At 37.1% G+C, this 23,743-nt stretch overlaps 1 protein-coding gene across 1 annotated transcript; it reads right to left on the reverse strand.

Moving 5' to 3' along the window:
• Positions 1-19,125: 19,125 nt before the first annotated feature.
• On the reverse strand, positions 19,126-20,631 carry LOC145594076 (uncharacterized). Its single transcript, XM_081650417.1, has one exon. It carries the CDS (start codon positions 20,629-20,631, stop codon positions 19,126-19,128), a length of 1,506 nt encoding a protein of 501 aa, XP_081506543.1.
• Positions 20,632-23,743: the final 3,112 nt, after the last annotated feature.

The raw sequence follows: 23,743 nt of genomic DNA on the forward strand, positions 1-23,743 counted from the left end.
GGTGGAATTCGCGGCTGTCGTGGGCTTCTTTGGGCGCCGACGTTGATGGGAAATGGAGGTTGGATGGTGGCAATGACGGTGGTTGAAGAAGGAGCGGTGGCGGTGAGGTGGTTGGATGGTGGTTGGGCTCCACTAACGGAAATAGTAACGGCATCAGTTAAATGGTAGTGATATCTAAAATTTTGGTGTTTGTGTGGTAGTAATATAAAATAAAAAATTAAAGGGGTAGCAAATGTGAAATAGGGTGCTTTCCCTGGTAGCAAATGTGAAATTTTCCTTTGTTTTATTTTAGGAAATTTTAACATTTGTTATCACTGGAAATGTTTCACATTTACTACCGATTTTTTTTTTAGGCAGAGGTTTAAGAGATAGATAGTATAGAGTTACCCATATCTTCTACAATGAACAGCAAGATTATGGGCCTCTTGTACTAGAATTCTATCCACTTTAACACAACTAACAAAGTCTCTATTATAGGTCGCTTGGATAATGTCCTTAACAATATGCTTCTGATCTTCCTCCGCATTTTCTACATTTTGAATTGCTTGGATAACTTGCTGCGAGTCAGTCCTGATAATTAAATTCCTATAAGCTTCCGGGACTTCTCTTAGTGAATGTAAAACAGCTAGAGCCTCTGTCTGGTTCGGAGAACTTGCAAATACCCTCGATGCCCCTTGTAATCTCGGCATCCTTCCTTGCAGTGTAGTCCATGCCGTTGCAGCAGCCCATGAGGAGTTTGTTGTCTTCGTTAATTTCTTCCAGGATCCATCCACACAAACAACTAATCGCTCCTTGTCCGATACCGATCCATAGCACCATATGTGGGGACTGTGAATTTGCTTGGATAACCTCCCAAACTGAACTGGCGAGACATGCATTAAGGAAGCAGCTGCCTTCCACATGTTGACGTGCAACTGTGCCAACTCCAAAATGCTACTTGGGTTCACACTCACGTCTCGAAAAATGATCTCATTTCTATGTAACCATAATGACCACAAGACAACTACAAAGCTAGCAAGAGATAAGTTATTTGAATGATGCTGTCCTAATAGATAGCTGAAGAAATTCACCATCCAATCTCTGCAAGATAAGAAAACAGGGTTAGCAGAATAAATACCCAAAGGAGAGGAGGCCCATACTCTTTGTGAAATGCTACAAAGTCGAAATAGGTGGTTCATATTCTCCAACTCTTATTTACAGAACGGGCAGGAGCTTTCCACACTGATTCCTCTTTTGGCCAGGTTCTCTGCAGTTGGGATAATATTGTGTGCAATTTTCCAAATAAAGATCTTCCAAGAAGGAAGGAGATCAGATTTCCATAGGTTTCTCTAGAAGTCTTCTGCCCTTGGTTTCCATTTGATAGCTCCTACTTCTCGAGCCAGGTACCAATAGCTTGACTTGAAAGTGCATCTCCCCTTCTTTTCCAGAATCCAGCAGTACTGATCTTTGGTAGCTTGTTCTGGTAAGTGGATTGCTAGTATCTCCTTAGCTTCTACTGGTTCAAATCGCTTCCAAATTAGATTGGAGTTCCATTGCCTTCCTGCAGACATAAGATCACTCACTTTTTGGGGAGCTTGTTCTCCTTCTACTGACTTCATATTCACCCTTCTCCCCTTTACCCAAATATCCTGTAATATGTGAGTATTCTGACCATCACCAATCCTTTTCCCAATGACATCTTTGAACTTTGCTACTGCTCGAATCATACTTTTTGCTGCCCAGGAGCTTGATGTCATCTTCCTGTTTGTTAGCCTTATAGTAATAGGATCAGCTCCATACTTAGCTCTGAATAACCTGCTAGCCAGAAGTTTTGGATTGCTGTACATTCTCCAGCTTTGAATCATTAACATGCTTGCATTCATGGCTGAAACATTCTTTATTCCCAAACCACCCTCATTTTTATGTTGGAAAAGAGCTTGCTTCTTCCTCCAGCACACACCCATCTTTGAATGAAAATCAGCAGACCACCAGAATCTTAATAAGGCTGATTGCATTTTGTCAGTAATATTCTTGGGGCACCAGTACAAACACAGAATATGGGCTGAGAGAGCAACTAGAACACCATTGATCAGCAGGAGCTTACCAGCAGGGGAAAGATGGGAATATTTCCATGAGGAGATCTTGTTGATGATCTTGCTCAGGAGAGGCTTAAATTTAGAGCTGGATCTCCCATCCACATCCATAGGGCTTCCAAGATATGTCCCTAGCTCAGATGTGCTTTTGACTCTCAAGGGTTGCCTTAGAATTCTAACAAATCTGGATGGAGTGTTCGGGCTGAACAGAATTGAAGATTTATTCTCATTGATTACCTCCCCAGAAATACAACAAAATTCATCCAGCACCCTCTTAATCATTCTGCAAGAAGAAGGAGTAGCTTTGAAACACAAAAGGACATCATCCGCAAAGAACAGATGATTTATAGGGGGTGCTGATTTTGCTATCTTGATGCCTATGATATCTCCCCGGGATTGCAGAGAAGATAGTCTTCTAGAGAGGACTTCCATCACCAAGATAAAAAGATATGGGGAAAGAGGGTCTCCCTGTCTTAATCCAGCCCTTGGTGAGAAGAAAGGAGTTGGTTCCCCATTTACAAGAACTGCATAAGAGACAGTTGAGATGCATTCCAAAATCCATGATTTCCAACTCTCCGGGAATTCCATTTTCACAAGAATTTTCTCCAAAAAGTTCCAGCTGACTCTATCATATGCCTTGCTAAGATCAATTTTGAGAATTCCCTCAAACCTACCCCCTTTTCTTCTACCTTTAACTTTTGACAGAATTTCATGTGCAATGTAGCAGTTATCGACCATTAGTCTCCCAGGAACAAAGGCATTCTGAAAATCACCAATTACTTCTGGTAGGATCATTTTTAGCCTATTGACCATGCATTTGGATATGACTTTATAAATCGAGTTGCACAGGCTTATAGGTCTGAAATCACCCACCTTTGTAGGGAATTTAGACTTTGGGATAAGAGTGATAAAAGTTCTATTCATTTCTTTTAGCATCTTCCCAGACGAAAAGAAATGTCGAACTCCCTTGAATATATCCTTGCACAAGAGCTCCCAATTATGTTGAAGAAAACACGGGGGAGTTCTATCTGGGCCTGGTGATTTGAACGGGTTTGGAGAAAACACAGCATTCTTTATTTCCTCTTCTGAAAAGGGCCGGCCCAATAAATCTTTATGCGATGATGAGAGAATCGGCATTTCTTGAATCCACTCCTCCAACAAAGTGGCACAATTCTGGGATTGGGCCTCTGCTGATGGGCTTCCACTAAATAGGTCCGAATAGAAATTCAAAAATTGGGCTTTGAGCTCGTTTTGATCTGAAACCCAAGATCCATTATCCAGTTCTAGCATTTTGATTTCTGATCTCAAACATCTCTGTTTTACACTTTTGAAGAAGAAAGTCGTTGACCTATCTCCGAAAGCATCCCACTTTGACTTCGCCCTTTGTCTCCAATACCACCATCTAGCCGTAGCTTCTTCTTCTAGATTCCTTCTAAGGATGATTTCTTCCCCAGAAGGATGGCCTTGGTCTAGTTTTAGTTTGTCTTGATGCCCTTCAAGGTCCAGGGAAAGATCTTACCAATTCAGAGCAGTTTCATGCAATTTCCTTCTTAAACACCAATCTCGAATTTCATTAACACTGCGCTTTATTTTTCTTTGCATAGCAAAGGTTGGAGATCCTTTCTGATGGGAATTCCAAATTTTACCAACAATTTCCTTTATTTCGTGGTGGGATAAACACCATGCCTCAAGTTTATATGGACTACATTTCTTTGCTTTTAAAGGTTGAGGCTCTAGAATTAATGGAGCGTGATCAGAAAACATGATTGGGAGATTCCAAACTCTAGCATTTGGAAACATGCACTTCCAACTATCATTTGCATAAGCCCTATCTAATTGTTCATATATCGAGTTTTCTACTCTATTATTGCACCAAGTAAACTGTAGTCCAACAGATTTCACCATTGAGAGATTATTAGCTAATTTCCAATTAAGGAACGAGTCCACCCCTGGAATGTACTCACTTCCTCCCAGTTTTTGTTCCCTCGATTCCAATTGGTTAAAGTCACCAATTAAAACATGATTTCCTGCTCGATCACATAAGAGATCTTGGAGTTTCTTCCAAACTTCACTCCTAGACGAAAGATAGGGACTACCATACACACAAGCAAAGTAATAGACAATACCTCCTACTAATTTTATATTACACAAAATGACAAAAGGTAGGACTTCCAGTACATCAACCGTGATTCTATCAGACCAGCAAAGAAACAAACCTCCCTTGCTGCCATCAGAATCCACTCCCGTACAACTACTAAAGCCCATTCTAGAAAATCTTGGGGTTAGGGAGTTAACACTACACTTAGTTTCACTAAGAAAGATTAAGTCTACATTATACTTAGCCGTTAAAAAACTGATTAGGGGGAAAATTGGGGAGTTAGAGTCATTAGCTCCTCTACAGTTCCAGCAAAGGGCATTCATTTTCCTCCGGAAGGCTGTGGGCCAGCCGCGCCTTGAGAAGACAGAGGAGGTGTTGCTTTGCTTGTTACTTCGTCATCTGATCCTATGGTGTCTTCATTCACCACAATCCTCAGAACTTGAATTCTCACCGGAAGCTCTTCCATTTTTTCCCACAAGTCATCGTCCTTGCTCACCCCATACTTCACCTTCTTCAACTGAATTTCCTTACCATCTACATTCACAGTTGGGAACTCAGCATCTCCAACCCTTTTCCCTCCCGACCCAGATTTCTCCAATGATAATGGCTTCTCCTCCAAATTTTGTTTCAGGTCTTTCTCCACACTAGAACTCCATCTCTTTTTTCTGGCTCCCAATTCTGAAAAACGCCTCCCCTTTCTTTTTTTAAAAAGCCTTTTCCTTTCTTTGTGAGTGTAGTACTGCTGCTCAAAATCAGAAGATTCTTCACTTGATTTAATTTCCAGATTTTTCACCTTAGAAAGATGTTCTAAAGTGTCCGAAGAAATTGAAGAGGGGGCTGTATTAAAAGAATCCACCGAAGCAGGAGAGTTAGGAGGACTTTCACCTCCATGAACAACCTTAATAGAGAACTTAGACGAACTAGAAGATGAGGCTAGCATTGGTCCCTTAAGCTTAGGCCAATTATGAGCAGGATTCTCAGACATGGGTTTTGAGGGGGAAGGAGGTGATTGTCTCATAGATTCAGCTAGAATCGAAGCCAGGGAGACATAGGAATGGGAAGCTTGAGAGACACGGTAGGTTTGGAGTTCTTCCTTATTTATCATGATAGCTGGGAAGGAGAATTCAATTTCTCGGATGATGGGGTCAACCAAAATATTTTTTGGACGAAAAGGATCTAGCAAAGGGTTTTTAGTGTAAACCCTGTCAGTTGGTAAAAGGGAACAAAGTACTCAACCTCCTTTTCCATAATTGTCGTTGGCAAGAAAAAGACAGTTGGAAGTTGAACTTTAGTCAAAGAAGGAAAGTGATAGTTGGAAGTGAAGATGGTGGGGCAAATAGGCGAATAAAACGGGGGATAAAGAAGGGATAACAGAGTATAAAGGGATAAATCAGAATTGCACCCCACAAAGTTTCCATAAATGCAAGTAGTTGGGAGGCTGGGAAACACAAAATCCACTAAAAATAGCATTGGAAGAGGAGGGCAATGAATATTTGGCATAAATGCAAATAAGCTCGAGAGAGAAGAGCTAGAGAAATCATCAGTTTTTGTGTCTCGAGAAAACTGACGTGGCTCACTATAAGCCCTTCCTACCCATAATTCAAACCCACTGAACTTCTCAACTTCAAAGACTTTCACAGGGTATGGAAAGAAAAATAAATTCATGTTAGAAGGGGAAGAAATTTGTTGGGTACCTGGAACGACTGCTGTTGACTTGATCAAGTTGACCAATTGACTTTTACTCAAAGAACATTGACTAACAGCGTAGTCCATCCCTTGATCTTTCCCGTTTTCACCTTGAACATCCGTTGCAGAATTCCACTCTGTTTGTTGAAACTCTACCGCCCCTGAACAAATGTCATCAGAATTGAACTTAACTCTTTTCCTTGCTCTCTCAGAGCTGGATGTTGTAGGAGGACTTGTACGCTTACACCAATTAGTTGCATACCCTTGCTTATTCATCAGGACAGGACTTTTGCTCTGGACTTTATGAAACCATTGATGTACTCTGTTTTCTTTGCTCTGTAGCGCTGGAATGATGATGTGGTTTAAAGGAGACAACCCTCTCCTAGTTCTGATCGAAGGTAGAGGGTGAGCTTTAGGGCTGTGATGGTCCTGATTATGTTGCAAAATTGGATTGATTTTCCCTATTTGACTGAACTCTACTTGCACACACATTCTTTTGCAACTGGGTTCCTCTATCAATTATTGTTCTAATTCCTGCTCTTCTGTGCTCCTTTGCCTTTTGAGAGAGTGGGTACTAGGCTCTGGAATATCGCAGTTAACACCACCATTCTGATCATCTCCATTTGAACCACCTGAGCTTTCCGAAGATGAAGAGGAGGGTGATGAAATATCATCAGAATGATGATCATTAGAATTCTGATTATTGGAGGAACCACTATCCGAGTGATTATAGGGAGGAGTGTGCAGAGATGACTGAGATGTTGGAGTAGGATGGGGATAGACTCTCAAATTAACTCTAGTTGTTCTGAATCTTTCCACATCTTCTAATCCCATAATCTTCTTTGAATATAAAGGGGTTGGAGGTCAAGCTAGCAGAAGATCATGATTCTGTCCACAAAGGCTTTGAATTCGATAGCTAATTGTCCTGTGGCCAAGACTAATTGGGATTTTGCAGTGGGGCTGTCTATGACCAATTTTCCCACATCCATGGCAGAATATGAAGATGTTTTCATACCTTAGATGAACCCAAATTTACTACCGATTTAATTATTTATTTTTTAACATTACAATCACCTATATTAGAGTTTGTTTCCTTAAAAATAACTGCCATTAAAGCGATTCTGTTAAGTTTATTCAAAAATAAAATTTATAAAGAAATTTAGAAAAAAAATAAAAATAAAAATACCAACCACCCTCAATAACTAGCCCCCTCTCGTTAGCCACCCCTCCCCTCCTCCCTGCCGGCCGGCGCCCAAATCTTCGGCCAACGCTAGCGACCCCACTCCCTCCCCTTCCCCCACCCGAATCCGACATCCTTAACCTTAAACCACCAGAAACCTCCCCTTCCTCCCCCTTTTCGTTTTCCAATTTTCGACCACACCACTTCCTTAACACCCCTCACTCTCCCCAGCCCCAAAACCCAGGTCACCCCTTTATCTATGAAACCCAAAACCCAAACACACAAAATCCAAATGAAATTGGGCTAAATTGAAGCTTCTTGCGGGCTGTTGTTTCATGGGTTCGACTGGTGGTCGCAGATGGTTGAGCGGCTGATTGCAGGGTGTCGGTTTGGCGATTGGTGATTGAGTGTTGTGGCGTGAGAATTTGGTCGGCGCTGCTAATTGTGTGGTGCTTTGGTCGCTGAATTGCCGCTGTTGTTATTGTTGGGGCTGGGATACGAATGTAGAGAAGTGGGGTCGTTTGGTGGTCGCAGGTGGTTATTGTGGTGGTGGTTGATGAGAAAACCGGTGCGAGTCAGGTGGTCAGCTGCTGGGTTGCTGGTGGGGGAAAGGCAGGGTGAGAGGTGGTTGATGGGGAGGGGGTGGCTGGACGGTGGTTGGGCCCCACTAGCAGAAATAGTATTAGTATAAGGCAAGTAGTAGTTATTTTTAGGAAAAATTAGAAATATTAATCCCAACTTTCATCAATTTTGCTACAATAATCCCAAGATTCCCAACTTTGAATTATTTTGGAATAATCCGAACTTTGGTGGTTCCTCTTTTTCTTCAATCCCAAAAACCGGTAACCGGTTGAATGGATAAATTTTTTTTTTTTAAAAAAGTGACACGTGTCACAATTGAATTGGCTAACAAAACCCCAAAATCCCAGCCAATCCCTAACACCACCAGCCAACCTTCCGAAACACCACCAGCCAACCCCAAAAACCACCAGTTCAACCCTAAACGGCGGCGCTAATTCCCCTTCCCCCTCCCCTTGCGCCGGTTTCCCCCTCCCCACTCGCCGTTTCTCCTTTTCCCCCGATCTCCTCCACTCAAATCGCCACTTAAATCCTCAAAAACTCCCGATCTCCACCCCCGAAACCCCCCAAAATCTCCTCCCACCGTCGAAAAACCCCCAAAAACTCCTCTCCACCGTTGAAAACCCTAGCCGCTTAGGGTTTCGGGCCGTGGGAGGAACGATTGGGTGTTTTTGGCAGTGGGGAGGAGTTTTTGGGGGTTTTCGACGGGAGTTGAGGGGTTTTGTTGGTGGATTTGGGGTTTCGGGGTGGTGGATTCGGGGGGAATTAGGGGTGTTTCGGGGAGGAAGGGAGACGGCGATGGTGGAGGTTGTTCCATGCGTCTGGTCAGCGACAAAGGGGCGGCAAGCTGGCTGTGAGGTGGTGGTTAGGGTGGCCGGTGGGGCAAGATGACCGTCTCAGGTGGTTGGTGATGTTTGGATTTTTTGTTTTTTTATTATTTTTTATGGACCAAACAGGGCTTGACACGTGTCAAGTGACATGATATTATAGGTCATTGACTTTTGTTGACCGGTTTGGGATTGAAGAAAAAGAATGCCCCCTAAAGTTCGGATTATTCCAGAATAATCCATAGTTGGGATTATTGTAGCAAAATTGAAGAAAGTTGGGATTATCATTTCTAATTTTTCCTTATTTTTAACAAACTCTGATTTGGGTGGTAGTAAAGTAAAAAAAATATCAAATCGATAGCAAATGTGAAACATGGTGTTTTTAGTGGTAGCAAATGTTTCATTTTTTTTTTTTGACAAGAAGAAATAAAATAATTCATTAACGAAAATTGTCAAACGACACTTACAAACAATTCTTAGAAAATACATGTACAAATCACCTTAGAATTAGAATTTTACTCGGCAATTTACTACTTTCCCCGTTCTTAAATTACAGGTTTATTTGTGTGTGTGTGTGTGTGTGTGTGTGTGTGTGTGTGTGTTTTAATGGAAATTAAGTTTTCTCAAGATTCATTAATACTCCTGATTGGGGGTATAAAAGAGTATATCATATGTCCATGTCAGTAATCTAAGGAGAATAAAAGGGACCAATCACATTTAATGAATAAGACAAAAAGGATCAATCACATTTAATCTTTCAATGTACACATTGATTGCTCATCCAAACAATTACAGCTCATCCAAACAATTATTGCAGCTCACCAAAGCATCAGAAAAGGTGAATACAGGTATAATGTCCCCATTTTCCTGTTGAGATATTCTTAAGGGGACAATTAAAAAAGAGGAACAATCAATAAAACAATGGAGATGTTCAATATACCAAAAAGGCCTACTAGCAAATTGAGGTATGATTCAAAAAAACAAAAATAGCAAACCAACAAATACAATCCATGCATAAAGTATCATCTTGTAGGGAGGCAAAGGGTCCAAATTCCAGAAGAAGAAATCAGTAAGCTAGGTATTGGAGAAAGAACGTGCATCACAAATGTTGCACGAATACTTAACATATCAAGAAGCACAATACAGAGAATGATTCAAATAGAAGAGTTAAAGACACACACTAATGCATGCCAAAAATGACGTAAGCAAACATAATTGCAAGACCAAAGTGGATTTTAGGCCTATTAATAGGATCAATAACTTGGACAAAGAACAAATATATCCTTATGTATGACTTTGTTCATATACAAGTAGATAATAAGTGGTTTAATCTAACAAGAAAGCCAGAAATACTTCTTAGCAAATCAGAAAAAGGCAAACAAAAGTCTAGTCAGTCAAGCACAAGAATTTCAAAAGGAGTGTTCATGTTAGCATGTTCAAGACCAACGTTTAATGAGAATGGAGAATGTTACTTTGATAAAAAAATATGATATTTTCCCATTCAGGCATTCACATATCTAGAAGCACCCAAAAAAAGTTCAAAGAACGAAGAAAAGGAGACTATGGTTACAAAAGTCATTAAAACGGTCACAAAGGATACAATGCAACTAGAAGGATGTTGATAGATTAAATTATTCCTGCTATCAAGTTAAAATGGCCTAATGATTTCTCTCGTGCTTTGGTTCCAACTTTTATTTACAACATCCACCTCTATACACCATCTCCCGTATTTTCCACTTTTTTTTCCTTATGCCCCCTGCCTTTTTTCACCCACTTAACTCTCTCTTAATTATTCACCTTGTTTATCTTACACACACGCACTCATTACACCAATAATCCTTTCGCTAATTACATTAATTTTTGTGCAAATAGTAACTGCAAAGAAACTTTGGGGGAACAAAGGTAGTATTTAACAACATTTTACATGATAACATTCATTTTTAATATCCACTTTTTTGGTGTGATCGTCATTCTTTCCAAACTCATCAATCATCAATTAAACAAGAACATCTCTTTTTGAACCGTTGTCACTCTTTTTCATACGCCTCATGTTGCTCAAATCAGGTATTAGTATTTTAGAGCGAAATTAAACTTAAATCAATTATTGATTTTATAGAGCAAAACCACACCAAAAGTACTGATTTTTCCTATGCTAAACCATGATAACATTAAATTTAAAAGTTGTCTCACATCACAAAAAGAACCAATAAACTCTTTTCTCACTACACAAGGAGAGTCATTTTTTTTTTTGTGACAAGAAAATACAATCATGACCAAAGTATGATTAGAAGGTTAAAGAAATTGCAGGAAATTTTTGTGGAATAAGGTTGATAAGTCTAGATATTCTACTAGAATAGGTTGGAATCACATTACTAAGCCTATGGAAATAGGTGGTCTAGGGATTAGAAGGTTAAAATTGTGGAATATAGCCTTCATGGCTAAGTTAGGTTGGTCTGTTCTTACCAAACCAGAAAAGCTTTGGGTTAGGATATTTAATGAAAAATATCTTAGGAAGGAAGGTTTGTTTGATTGTCATGCCAGCCCTTCTCACTCTCAAATTTGGAAAGACATTTAAAAAGGGAGGGAATTGCTTGCTTCAGGTTTAAGGGTAGGGATTGAGAATGGAATTACTACTTCCTTATGGCATCATCATTGGTTAGGGAAGGGTCCTTTGAAGGATGTTATACTTACTGATATTCCTTCTCACATGATTGATTGGAAAGTTTCTAATATTATCAAGGATAAGGCTTGGTTTTTGAATGACATTGATCATCTTCTCCCTCAACATATTCTTAATATGATCAAGGCCACCCCTTTGTCTAAGTTTGCTAATTTAGAGGATTTTATAACTTGGGATTTGAGTAAGGATGGTATTTTCAATATTAGATCTGCTTATCATTTCCTTTTACAGGGGAAGTGCTTAGTTTCTTCTAATATAAAATCTTGGAAAAATCTTTGGAAAATACAAATTCCTTTTAAGTACAGAATGTTTTTATGGAACTGTGCTCACTCGATTCTCCCTGTTGCTGAAAACTTGTCTGCTTACATGCCTCTTATTTCTCCTATTTGTTCCAGGTGTAATATGTACTCTAAGTCTCATATACATATTTTTAGGGATTGCTTTGCTTCATCTATCTTATGGAATGATATTTTTAGCAAAATTTATCTTCCAAAAAACTTTGATTTTAGCATCTTTAAAAATTCTGATTGGGAGGTTTGGATTAATTATAACCTTGGCTTAGATAAAAAGTGGAAACTGATCTTTGGTACTGCTTTGTGGCATCTTTGGATTCATAAAAACACTTCTATTTTTGAAGAAAAACAAGTTAGTCCGATTTCACTTTTTACTAAGTTTTATTTCGATTATAAGATTTCAAGTTCCTTGATACAGGTCAATAATAAAAGGAAAAGTGGGGAATCAAGTTCTACTGCTACAACTTGGGAGGCACCTAGGGAGGGCTATTTTAAAATCAATACTGATGGAGCATGGCTCAACTCAGCAGTCTCTTCTGGAGGGGGTGCTATTAGGAGATCAGATGGCTCGTGGTATGTTGGATTCTCATGTAAATATGATGCTGTTTCTCCTCTCCTAGCTGAACTGTATGCATTGAATGATGGCCTTTCCATTGCTGAGGATCTGAGGGTTAAGAAGGTGATTGTGGAGACAGATGCCAAAGTTCTTAGGGATATGCTAATGTCAGCAGGTCCTAATCCTCACCATGAGCTTGCTGCTGCAATTTGTGATGTTGCCACGATTCTTTCCTAGTTTGAAGTTGCTGTAGTCACTCACATTCCAAGGGAGGCTAATAAATTGGCTCACCGTCTTGCTGTTTTGGGAAGGGAGATGACTGTGGGATATAAAACTCACTACTTGGTTCCAGAGTGTGTCATGGATCTGTATGAAACAGAGAAAAGCAGGGTGGTTGCAGCAGCAACTACTTAGTGGTTGTTTTCTTCTCATTCTCTTCTCTATGGATGGATATATATTTTGGGTTAGCCTCATGGTTATTATGGTATGATAGTTTTGCTTTTGGGAAGCAGATTGCTTTTGGGGTTAGTTTTGATGTACAGTTTGCTCCTTGTGGGAGCTTATTTTCGGATGTATCTATGGCCTTGTGTTTAGGCTTTTTTTGCTACTGCTTTGTTTATCAATGTAAATATTATGGGACTATCTTTGTAAATATTAAGGCTAAAGCCTTTTAATTAATATATCTTCTAGTTATGTTAAAAAAATGACCAAAGTATGATAGATGCTCCTTGTCTTTGCCCTTGAGAAGAAGAAGGCCAATAGACCATCAAGTCATCATTATAGCAACCAATATTAAAGATAAACCTCATAGAAAAAAATTGACAAACTTTGACTTTTCATAGTATTATTCTATTAATTTTGACCATAGGTAAAGCATTATCTAAGAAACTTTATTAATTGACAAAGTCAATTATTAATTATCTTGCAAAGTATTACTTTGAAGTGGATTAACATTAACATATCAATAATAATAATAATATATACTAAAAGACACACAGCAGTTACACGTGTCATCGCCTAGTGTGTCCTTAAATATTTTTTTTATCTTATTTTCGTGGAGAAAATCTTCTTCTAAATAAAGTTTAAATGAGTTTTAAAAAATTATCTAAAACGCAAGTAACCTTAATTGTTAAAAATAAATTATTATCTAGATTTTTAATTATAGAATGAATAAATAAACAATAACTTTTTTAGGAAAAAAAATCATATAGATTATCAACATAAGATTTTATTACTATTTTTGTCAAGCAACTTATCTCGATAATCAATATGTAATATATCAATCAATAACTATATAATTTATTGATTGATAACTATTAATTATTATATAATGTATATATTACCAAATTATATATAATTAATTTCAAATACATTGTTTTTTTAATTAGAGTTGATAGTTGGATAAAAGTTGAATAAATGTTAGGGCTAAAATTTAATTTTTAATATTTAGTGACATGCTAGGATTTGTTATTAATCATTTTAGTATCATGCCTAAGATCTTGCTAATATTATTATTATGCTTTGATGAGATTATGACAATGATGCTGATTTACGAATAATTTCATGTTATTTAAATATATTGGATTGTGAAGAAAACTTTTTTACTTTTTTCCAATCGAAATTTGACTCGATAGGGCCTCGTTGATAAATGCTACAAGATCTCGTACATTGGAACCCGTGATTAGGGACCCGAATCCATTAGTAATCGACGAATAATATATATATATATATACACACAATTTGTTAATATTATGTTGTTTGATATTATTATTGTTATTGTTTGATCACACCCTTTTCTGTAGGTTTAGGGGGTGTTTGGTATTAAATTAGTAAATGTAAGGGAATGGAAACAAATTAGGAGGGGAAAGGGTAATATATAGTGTTACCCTTACTAGTTGTTTGGTATTACTAAGGAAACGTAAACAATGATAATCAATCCCTTTCTTCTTGTTTGGCATAGATAACTTGGAAACAAATACCTTTCCTTCTATTTTTTGTTATCTTGGCTAACTTTTGCCAAACATTATACAATGTAGAGCAACACTAATTACCGTAATATATGTATATATATATATATATATATATATATATATATATATATATATATATATATATATATATATATATATATATATATATATTGAACCGATTACTATAATATATCATATGCTAGATATAGGCAAAGTCACATAAATTGTTGATTACAAAAGCATTGAGATTCTAGTATTCTCAAAAAATAAATAAATAAATAAAATAAAATAAAAAAGCATTCAAAAACCATTGAAACATTAACTCCAATAACAACTTAGGACAAAACTTTCTACTTCTTCTTAAGAAGATCAATTGCATATTGTTTCTTCATATTAGTTGGCGCTTGATAGAAGATGTGAAGCTTATGTTCTTCCGCCATGAGAATTGTAGCAACTTCCAAAGCTTCGGATGGAGAAATTCCATCTAACTTCATCACCTCATCCAAAACCTTGTTCACTTTCTCATCCATTATTTGCTCTCTTTCTTCCGCTTTAGACCATGCACTAGCCATAGTCCCAAGATTGACATTGATATTTTCAAATATCTTCCCAAAATTGTTAGAAACATCATGGAGGGAGGCCACCAAATCATCATCATCATTCCTACACAAACTCTTCAAATCTACTTTGTTTTTCCCTTTACCTTAGCCTCCTTTGCTTTTGTAGAACGTTTTTCGGATTGAGTAGTGAAATCACTTGCGGAAGAATAAATCGTAGAAACCTTCACTTTTGCTATTTTTGAAGGAGTTGAATGATCACCCTCTATCTTCATGGGACGTTTTCTTGATTGACTTGTAGAAGAATAAGTGTCCGAATGAGTAGAATTCGCATCATCTTCTTCATCACTCTCGACATTCAATGGTTGCTTATCAATCTCTTGATCCATATCTTCTATAGCATCAACAAACGACTCACTTGCATCTCCGGTAGCTTTGTCTTTTGCGTATATCTCCGCAAGAGTTTCATAGTGAATGAATGGAACTCCAAACAACCCCTTAGCTTTCTTATGAGTCTGCCATATAAGAGATAAAACAATTAAATTAGTATTTTTTATGCATATACTATATATTCAGATATTTAGATATCAAACACAGCAGCATTCCTAAAGAAGCAGCGTAACAGAGGCTAAATCTAGCTAATAACACAAGCTAATCCTTACTGCATTTTTGTTAAAAAAATATAACACACTTTTCATAACACACTTTTCCAGCCTTGAACAGGTCTGATCAGTTGTTGCCATCATTGCTCATGTACTTTCGGTTATAGCTATAGTTGTACCCTTCAACCTACAAGCCGATCACCATTACAGTCTCCACTTTCCATTATGATATAAAACAGAAAGAAAATTTTTAATCAACCTTTACATTAATGTTCCATAGCCCTTTAAACAGAATATAGGCTAAACAGTGCTCAGTGCTTTAATAGTCCACTTTAGCACTGATATGCAACATCCCAGTCTCATTTGAGTAATCCTTCAAACAATGTTAATACCAACAGAATCTCTCTGGATCTTAATTACACCCAATCTGATACATATATACCCAACCTGAATTCTATTCCCTTAAATTTCTTCCCTTTCTTTCCAAGGTCACTTTTCTCACTTAGTAAATGTTATTTTTGACTTTGACACAAACATGCATCAGACTAGATTACGTAAGAAGACATTAGCCAAGAAAAAAAAATCTAAATTCAACATCTTATGAAGTTATGAGTTACCAAATTTGACAATGCACAGCATGAAAGATTACCATTCAGGCATTCACTCTCTTTTCTCATGTTATTTTTGGCTCAATTGTTTAACAATAATCAGAATTTTAAAAAAATGACAACTCCTTTTCCGAGCCACATTACTGCAACCATCCAAGAGACTCCAACATCATTTTATATTTAATCCAACTTAACAACATATTTTCCTCTAGTAGGCTGCCTTAATACAGATTGCATCAGAGATCAACAGCTCATATGCAAACATACTGTCAAAAATGCATCAAAACAGAATATAAGAACATGAAACATATGTATTTTTGTATCTAATTCAAGTTTAATTCAGCAAAACAATCAAGAACAATCTAACCAAACAATTAGCCCAATAAGTCAGGAGGTCTAATTCAAAAACAGAAGCAGTGACAGTGAGTTATATGAGGACAGATTCAAATACAGAAGCAGAGGACAGATTCAAATACAGAAGCAAAGAACAGATTCATACCTTTACCCAATTGTCAAACACCTCCTTCCCTACTTTTAGCATCTTCTTCTCAGCATCCCATCCAAATCCTAATCCTGAGGTGGATAACATTTCTACTAAACCGTTTTCAAGCCGCAATTAGGAAGTACACCATTAATCATCTCTTCCAATCTATTCATGTAACCATTCTTAAAACCATTCTCGCACTTCCACTTCGGATCGCAACTCAACTCATGCAAATATCTTATTAGAACCGCATCTTCTTCATACGTCCAATACCTTTTATTTTTACCTCTTCCTCGACTGCTTGCCTCTCCCTTAGCTTGACTAACCTCCATCTGAAAAAATTGCAGATTTTAAGGCATATTAGAACTCAACAAAACAAACAACAAGGCTGATTATAATAGAACTAATAGAACATATCATACATTAGACATATATAACAAATTATATTAGACAGAACTAAACATAATACATTATAAGACATATATAACATTTGAAATTCATTGTTATTGTTTTATGGATACTTTTTTATTTTAATTATTTACCATTGACTTTTGCTAAACAAAGCTGATTTGCAGAACAAAATCAGTAAGTATTACTATTAAGCATCAAATCGAAATTTGGGGGAAAAGAAGCCAAATAATAATAGCAAATTATAATAGCATAAAATCGAAATTTGCAAAATAAAACATCAGTAAGTATTATTTCATCAACACTGATAAAAGAAACCAAATAATAATAGCAAATTATACCATCTAATTTAAGCTTAAATCAAAATTTGGGGGAAAACACAAAATAACAACAAATTACATGCAATAATAGCAATATATACCATCAAATTCAGCAGAATATCAACAAAAAGAGAAAAAAAAATACTTTGATCAAACAAGAAAGTAAATACTCCCTCCGTTTCTTATTTCTTGCAACAATTACTATATTTGGGTGATTCACATTTGTTGCAACAAGTTTTTTTTCCTCTTTTAGTAACTTTTTAAGGGTAAATTTACAGATATACCCTTATTATAACATCATTAGTATGTTGATTATTCCTAATCTATTTTCATGTATCCTACATTAATCTAATCCTAAACTAATGATTCCCAACAAAACAAAAAAAAAAACCCCCAAAATCAACCCTCTTTATAATCTACAGATTCATGAACAAAATTGTTCATCTTCCCAACTACACCATTCAATGCTTCCTTCAACCTACTGCATTTACTCCATGGCATCTTCTTCTCTTCCTTCTCTCTTCTCCCTATTTAACACTATCTTTTTCTCTCTCCTCTATTTTCGGAACCCTAACTCTGCTTCTCTCAATCGCCGTTTCCTTCCTCTTCCAGTCAATTCTCTCTTCATACATCTCAGATCTGTGAGAAAAACAAAAAAAAATGAGTTCCTCTTCTACAACAGATGCTTCACTCTTCTGCTATGAAAATCTTCCCCCAGAAAAACCCGTAGATGACCTCCCTCCTGGCACCACCAGATACATCTGCGAGAGGGGCATAGGGAAGATCAAGCCCTTACGCCGCGCTAGACTGAGGCCCATCTTCCACAGAGTCAAGCGTGGAGCAAAGTTGACTGAGTACATCTCCTCAGACGAAGATGAAGAGGTTACCAAAGCGCTGGTTCCCAAAACCCCTTCTGAACCCGTTGAGGTGATAGATCTGAGTGGGGAGAGTGACGGGGAGGGAGATCTGCAGGCAACTGTTGGGGGGTCTTCCAAAAAATCTGAGTCCCAGAGCAAAGGGAAGGAGAAGGCTTCTGGATCTGGAAAAGGGGAAGCTGTTGGGTGTGGATCTGGGAAGGGGAAAGCTGTGAAGAAGAAGGAGCAGAAGAAGGGTTCACTCTCTGGTATGAAGAGGGTCAGATCTAGGTTGCCTATTGACCCGGATCAGCTTGCTGATGAGGATTACATGGATTTTCTTAGGGATGTCCACCCTGAGTGGTTCGCTGACAAATGATTTCACAGCGTATAACCTTTCTTCTCCCTCTTTTTAAATTTATGAGTATAATTTTGTTGATTACTGGCTGTGCTTGTGTTTGTTCTGAGTCCCTGTGAGTCCCTATGAAATTGTTGTTGTTGTTGTTGTTACTATGCATATGGATACTGTTGTTTTTGTTCATAGTGTACTTTGCTTTTTACTATGTATTTATGCATATGGATACTGTTGTTGTTGGCTGTTGTTGTTGGCTGTTGTTGGTGGATGTTATTTTTGGCTGTTGTTTAGTCCCTGTGGCTGTTGTTCTTGGCTGTTATTGTTGGCTGTTGTTGAGTCCCTATGGCTGTTGTTGTTGGCTGTTGTATTTTGATGGAGTATTTTACCAGTAGATGGCCTTTGGAATGTCATGTTGATGAATGATGAGCATTATCCACTATGTTTTCTGCTGATTATGTTGCCTACTATTTGTCTAAGTCCCTGCATAATGTGTTGCCTTTGGTATCTTTTTTGAGTTAGTCCCCTCTATTTGATGCCATTTTCTGTGTTTGAGTGAAAACCATATGATGAAGGGACTCATTTGAATCATTGTTGCTTGTGATTGAATAGCTCCATCCTTGGTCTTATGGCCAGGATGTAGCGGTAAATTCACTGAGCAGCTATTTGATATATGCATACCCTATCTGATGGTTTTATGGACTATGTATACAATAAACAAACATTTGTTCAATGTCATTACTTGTCTCATATAACAATGTTTACACAAAAAGACATGATCTTGAGTCCCCATGTTACATGACTGCCTTACATGTATTCCTTTTGATGCATCAAAATACACCTAACCTAAGCATTAACATCTAGAGTAAGCAAAAGATGGTAAGACATGTTGTAGCATTACAATAGTTGTATTACCAGAGTCTTCAAAATACTTGGAAGGTTAGGTGTGGCGGCAGTCTATGTGTAGTCTATGAGTCCCTATTTGTTTGTGGCTTCACTTCAGTCAGCATCCACTTCCATGTATGCTTCTTCCTCTGATGCATTTGGTGTTGGGATGAACATTGTGTCTAGAAAAGTAACTGCTTGTTTGATGAGTTCCTTTGGTACATGTAGATGTTTGGGTAACACCCCTAGTCTGTCCAGCTTCTTCTTCTTCATGTGTGGTGGTGAGAAGTTGTTGTTGCCTTCCTTTTCTAGAATCTTAATCATGACTGATTGCAGTGTGAGCCATATGAACTTGTTTGCCTTAGCTTCAAATGCATTGTAGGCATTTATGACTTCTTTGATTAAGTCATCCAAAGTAGTGGGGAAGGCTTGATATTGTAGGGATTGAATAACTTTGAACAGCCCTAGGTCTAGGACATTCAAGTCAGGAGATTGTGCTGGTTGATAGACCATTTCTATGTTGAATCCTTTTGCATTGCATGCAGCAATAAATTCATCATCTTTAGGCACTTGATGTGGTCTTGCATTATCCCACTGTATTTTAGCCTTTTTGGACACCCCTTCTGGCCATTGTTGATGTATTGCTGGTATAATATGCTCCAAGAGCATTTCCCTGATTGATTCTTTGTTAACATTTTGCACTGCTTTTGTCTCGCATGTACCTGCATCTCTGTTTTTACTCTTCTTCTTGGCCAATTGTTTCTTCACAAATGGAAAAATGCCATACTTTCCATCATGCAAAAGAGTCCCATCTCTTGCATATAAAGGTTTCCCAATCACTGCCATAAACATGGCCTTCACCTTGAACCTTTTGGATTGTTGACACATGTAAGGATCCTCTTCCTTTGGTAATAGATAAAATTTTCTTGTTTCTGGGTTCAAGTAGAACCACTTTTCATCAATGTGAATTGTGTCCTGCATGTCAACAAACTTTGGATTCCCTTGTCTTGGTATTGGGTTTATGTGACTTAATACCCACTTCATTCTTGCCACCTTGTGGTTGGATGTTAGAGCTGGGTGGTTTGTGCTTGTGTGAGTTCTGAGTCTTCCTTTCTTCCTTAATCTGTGTATGGTTGAATGTGACACATTTAGTTCCCCTGCATAACTTCTCTCTGTAGTCCTCTTGTACAGTGGCACAGATTGCAGCCACTCATCTGAGTATTCTTTGGGTTTTGGCCCTGTTCTGCCTAATTTTTTTGACCTGACATCAATGACATTCCCCTGTGCCATCTGCTTTTTTATGTCTGCATTTAATCTTGACATAGTTGATCTGTGAATGTCAAATTGTCTTGCTAGTTGGGAAAGAAAACCTCTTGGCAGTTCCCCCCCTTGCATTTTCAGTAAAATGGCATCAACTATCTGCCTTTTTTGTTCCATGGTGAGGTCTCTCCTCTTCTCTCCATCCTGTGGTTGTTGCTGATTGTTGACAGTTTGTGAATATGCCCATTCTGCAGCATATTCATCCTCTGAATCACTGCTGGTCTGTGATGATGCACTTGAATACCCCTGATTTTCTTCTCCAATTAACTGTTCTATTGAAAAAAATTCTTCTTCATCCATGAGCAGTTACTAACGTGGGTTTTTTTTAGGTCTTGGGATGGTGATGAAGTGGAGGATGCAAGTTTTTGGCCGTGCTCATACAGAACCAGCTTTTGAAAGAAGAAAAAGCAAAGATGCTGCCCCTAATTTTTAGCACTAATTAGGTTAGATTAAGTAGGTTTTGGGTAATTATGGTAGAACTAATTTTAGGGTAGTGCTAACTTTTGAAATTTCATGGAGAAATGTATTGATTAGGGGGGAGAAGAACTTCTTTATGTAATGTTGAAACAAAAAATTTCTGGTTACTTTTGAACCTTTTTATACCCACATTTGCTTGTGAAAAGTAAATGGAGGGAAGAATTTGATGAAAATTTGGCAACATTTGAATTTTGGTGAAAATTTGGGAGGGATAAGTACACCCTCCCAAAAAATCAGCCATGTGCTTGTTTAAATAGTATGTGGTCCCTTTCCTTTCCCTCCTTTTTTAAACTTAATCACATGGGATTAAACCTTGCTTTATTCCCTTAAAAGTTTTGACTTGGGAAGCGTGCTCCCCCCCCCCCCCCCCCTTGTTGCAAGAAATAAGAAACAGAGGGAGTAATTCAAATCAGAATGCGAAATTGATATCATATGAACCCTAAAAATTAAACAAGAGAAATAACAAGTAATTATGAAATCGAAAAAAGGCAAATTAAATAACAATCCATGTATTTCAAGACAAAAAAATTAAATACAAACAATCAAATCGAAATTATACAAATTTAATAAAATTTTAACACAAATTCAAGATCTAGGGTTTCGTTAACAAAAAAATTGATAGATAACAAACCTGTTTGTTGAGATAATTGAATTCAGGAACTTTGAGGTAGGAAAATTGATCTAATTGAGCGAAATCTGGAGATTTGATCGATCAATGTGGGATTTTTTTTTGGGAGAATTAGGGAATGAGAAGAGAGAGAAAAGGGTAGAAGTGTTTTTTTTTTGTTACGGGAAAGTAACGCAATTTGTTTCTGCAGTTTTTACACCGGAAACAAAGTGGTGGAATGGGTTACCACCAAGAAACGGATTGTGTTACTTTAGTGATTAACCAAACGGATTCAAACGGAAACGGTAATCTGTTTCCGTTTCCTTCCCTATGAAAAACCCATACCAAACACCCCCTTAAAGGGAAGTTGTACTTGAAATTACGCCTAATAAGATAATTAATAATTTGATTTAGTTTAATATGATTTTAGTTTAAGTGATCGTCAATATTAGATTTATTTGTGCATTAAAAATCAATCAACGTAGATTAAACAGGTTTAGGATTAACCTAATGATTGCATGTTAGTCATAAAGCGCACATGAATATGAGAATAATAAAGTAGAAGCTTATTTTAGGGCGGGTTCAATTTCTTTTAAGTTCAATCTTTGCATGATTGTTGTTAATCAATTAGATGATTTACATAAATTCTACACTAAACTGTTTTCATTATATGTTTTGTTAATAAAATGTTTTTTTAAATGACATGAACATTCTGAAAATATTACTATATTTAATGTTCGTCTTGCCACTGATGATTATGCCATCCGCTTACACACTTCAAGACCCTCCGTTAGCAGAGAGTGATCAGGGGCCTAAGACCACTATGGAGAGTCTCTTAGACATAAGTTTCAATTTGTCAACCCCGAAGTGACTAAAATTCTCTGCATACTTGGGTGTGCCAGCCTTTTTCATCATCATTGTGGTGATTTACTGCTGTAAGGGCTATAAGAAGGCTGAACAAGTTCTCGCAACTACCCCAAACATTATTGCTCGGTTTGCAGCTACCCTGATTCAACCTGCAGAACCAATTCAAGAAGTTTGAGAGAAAGTGAGGCTTTGCTTATAAGTTTTCATGTTTTGTTACGATAAAGGTGCTGGATGTCTATCCACTTCTAAAGATATGGTCATGACTATTCTATGAACTAGATAACTTGTTTACTTCTGGAATTAACTAGTTGAACTACCAGTTTAATGTTGTACTTATGACACAGGCCTAAGCTTCCTATTTTACAGAAAGTTTTATTAAGTCTTTGTTGAGAAGTATGAGATTATTTTAGAAGCATTTAAGATAGTTTCAAATAGTAATTTGGTCAGAAGGTTATTACTTGTCATTTATACATTTATGAAAGCTGGACTAAATTTAAGATAATATATATCTCCAAAATCAGCTTTGCAGAAAATTTGTGATAGAAAGACAAGTTTTAGAAAAAGCTACTCAATGATTTTTTTTTATATAGTTTTGATCTAAGACGTTACAGGATTGTGGGTAAGGTCTTAAGTATAGATCACTGTTCTTACTAGTGCTCTAACCTAGTGAATTGGTCTGAGTGATGGTCTATCTTCCTATCCATTTAGTCAAGCACCCATTGAAGGTGTCTATCCACTTCTAAAGACATGGTCATTACTAGTTTATGAACCAGAAAGACAGTAGACGAACTTGTATGTAATAATTAATTGATGAATAACAGTATCACAATGAGAGAGTAAAACCATCATATTAATGAAACCGATATCAAATTAAATCTTAAAATAAAGATTGGTCAAATCTATTACCCTATGAATATGATATTAAACCAAATTGATAAAACAGGTTTATACATTATCAACGAGTGATATTTTACCAACTTATTAGAAGATATCCAACATATTGGATTCATTGCTGCGACACTAGAAGAGCTCAAGTTATGTATTCATCAAGGGGAGAAAATATGTGTTGCACTCTTTTTCTCTTGACCATGGTTTTGTCCCACATTGGGTTTTCTGGTAAGGTATTTAATGAGGCACATTCTTCGATAATGAACATCCAACAGGGAGTGTTATGAAATATTGTGTGATGCCCATTATACTCCTTGTATCATCCTAGAATATTCTAGATAGATCTTGAGTTTATATTCTTATTTAAGAAAACCCTAATTATATATATATATATATATATATATATATATATAAATATATATATAACCCATTATATACATGGAATAAAAATATACTGATTTATTCTCTATCAATCTCTCTTATATTTCTCCTATTTTATCCTCCCTCCGTTTTTAAATACTTGCTCCACTTTTCTTTTCCGTCCGTTTTTAAATACTTGCTCTATTTCCTTTT

The sequence above is a fragment of the Chenopodium album genome, chromosome 19 (genome assembly GCF_948465745.1).
Source record: "Chenopodium album chromosome 19, dcCheAlbu1.1, whole genome shotgun sequence".
Classification (NCBI taxonomy): Eukaryota; Viridiplantae; Streptophyta; class Magnoliopsida; order Caryophyllales; family Amaranthaceae; genus Chenopodium; species Chenopodium album.